Source organism: Montipora capricornis, chromosome 8, assembly GCF_036669925.1.
Source record: "Montipora capricornis isolate CH-2021 chromosome 8, ASM3666992v2, whole genome shotgun sequence".
Taxonomy (NCBI): Eukaryota; Metazoa; Cnidaria; class Anthozoa; order Scleractinia; family Acroporidae; genus Montipora; species Montipora capricornis.
The window spans coordinates 23,473,727-23,476,226 of record NC_090890.1 but is presented as its reverse complement, the minus strand read 5'-3'; the positions used below and the strand labels follow the sequence as shown (position 1 = coordinate 23,476,226).

General features: G+C 36.4%; 1 protein-coding gene and 1 pseudogene across 2 annotated transcripts in view; both read right to left on the bottom strand.

The window, feature by feature from the left end:
• The window catches only part of LOC138059625 (uncharacterized), a 2,068-nt pseudogene extending 1,506 nt beyond the window's left edge, over positions 1-562 (bottom strand).
• LOC138014641 (kinesin-like protein KIF18A) overlaps positions 1-2,500 on the bottom strand; it is a 25,553-nt gene that overhangs the window by 17,127 nt on the left and 5,926 nt on the right. For both annotated transcript variants that reach the window (XM_068861766.1, XM_068861767.1), the window contains exon 3: positions 1,793-1,903. In XM_068861766.1, the coding sequence (XP_068717867.1) occupies positions 1,793-1,903 (111 nt within the window). The remainder of the gene's footprint in view (positions 1-1,792; positions 1,904-2,500) is intronic.

Here is a 2,500-nt window from a genome sequence, read left to right as displayed (position 1 = left end):
TGTCTGCAAAAAACCTCTTTTTTCCAAAATTCCTCTGGTATTTGGACTTTCTGCCAAAGTTTGCACTACCTCTGCCTAGGCCTAAGGTTAGCTTTTAAGAATGTCATTTGGTGAAACAATGACCTGCAACCTGCGACCTGCAAATTAGACCAGCCACAAAAATATCCCTGTATTGATAAGCACCGCCGATAGGAAATCCGAGTACAGTACCGCTCAAATGTAAGTACCACCCTCGCACGCTACAGGAATCGCATCGCGCGCTACAGGAATCATGTCGCACACGAGTTAAAAAAATCTGTAAGTACATCAACTGGAGGATCGCGCGCGCTCTTAATTGGCCTTTTGGATTTGTTTGTGAAAGCCCAGACGCATAACAAACACGCATGTTATCAGACGTAAAAGCGTCTAGTCGTTGTTGACTGAAAAGTCGACATACAGCTCGCTGGTGTGCACTGAAATTAATTAGACTGTTAACTTTGCTCTCAGGAAACACAAAAATGTGAATCGTAAGCAGTTTGGCAAGGGGAGAGATGATGCACAGATATGATGATGCTTGCAACATTTGTTGCTCAACAAATGTTGAACAATGTTGCACAAACGTGCACGTGTTGAACGGAATAGAGCTGGTCTCTTTTTTTGTTCAGCAACATTCAACATGACATGACACACGGTTCAACATTTGTTGAACGAGAGCTGCTGCAAATGTTGAACCGTGTATCATCGGCTTTAGGATTTCATTTTAAGTAAAGTTTCATATGCCGCTTGCATTTATGTTACGTGTTACATCCTGAAATACCGCATTTTCAGTTCGTGGGAAAAATATTAAAATCACAAATTGTTTCTCATTACATAAATTTTTACATGCCCAGGATCTTTATTTATTGAAAGGTTTTTCTGGAAAGTTTCAATGAATTTGAACATTCCGTTTTGAAGATATTGACAAATTAGTGGTAACTGTCAGTGAATGGTTTGTACCCCTGGATTGTGCCACTGATCTAATTATTATTATTATTATTATTATTATTATTATTATTATTATTATCTGCAGTTTCTACTTTTCAAAGCCACACGTACATATATAAAAGCAATATTAAAATAATAATTATTTCCAACACTGGATTATGAAAACAGTTTTCTTTCTCTTTCAAAATATTTGTGGACTCTGAAGTTCAACTTTCAACCAACGGTTTTAAGGCCAATACTTTCATTGCACCAACACTTACTGTGATTAGATTAAAAAAAAAAAAACTGAAATGTACATGGATAGAAATCTTTTCGACCAATCACAATGCTGGGTATGACCCATAATTAAACCAGTTCCACTAAATTAAAATGACAGACAGGTGCACTGTATAGTAAAGCACAAAATTATTATTGATTGGAATTTAACTTCAAAAGCCCACAACGTTAATGAAAGGCAAAATAAGTTTGAACACAGTTAAGTATGTGAAATAAAGAGTTGGTCTTGTTTGCTGGCTACAACTTAACTATTGTTTCAAATGACTGTTTAAGACTGCAAAGGAAGCTGTAAGTCTATGATTTGTAAACTTTCTGGTTTTGAACCAGCCAGAGCAAGCTTAGTAAGTTTACAGGCTGAAATAGTTGGCAATGGCAGAAAGAATTGCAACCTACTAAGTATGGGGATGATAACAGTATAATTATAAATTAATCATTATATTAATTTTTTTGCAGTGGGCAATTTCTTTGTCCTCCATTAGAATGAAATGGAAATTGTTTGTTGTACAGAATACTTTTCTGACCAACACCAGTATTACATGTAAGAACATTTTACCTGAAAGACAGCATGTGACCTTGAGGACTGGGCATTTGCATCTGTGGGATGTTGAGTTCTGTTATTGTTCCCATATTCCAACATCCCAAGAAGTTCCTCTGCAGAAGCAGGCTGAGAAAACAAACCAAACTATGAAATCTGAAACTACCGGTATATGCAACCATCTAATTAATGCATTTTGTGATACTTTCTACAGTAACTATAGGCGGAGGGTGCAAAGTACAGGGTGCAGGTCATTGTTTTACCATAACTGAAACAACCCAAACCAAGACAAAAATACTAACCTTAGGGTGTGTTCGATTGACCATGTTCCGGAATACGAATTATATAAGTTAGAAGTCCTTCATTTTTAGTACTAAGGAGATTCACATTAAAATTGTCAAACATCTGCTAAAATGCTATTTTAAACATATTTCTATTATCCTTGCTGCTTCGAAATGTGCCAAACATACGGTTTTAATTATCACCCTACATAATATTCTTATTCCGGAATAAGGGTCAATTGAACGTGCCCTTACAACAGTACTGTAGGCTTAAACATTATCTAGGCCTAATGTTAGCATTAGTAAAGGTTTGGGTTGTTTCACTATCATCATGATTGTGAAACAATGGCCTGCAGATTTGCACCCTCCACTGCTGCAGGTGAAAGGTACATGTAAGGACAGAAAACATGCAGTTATTTGACATATGACAAATATATGAGTTGCA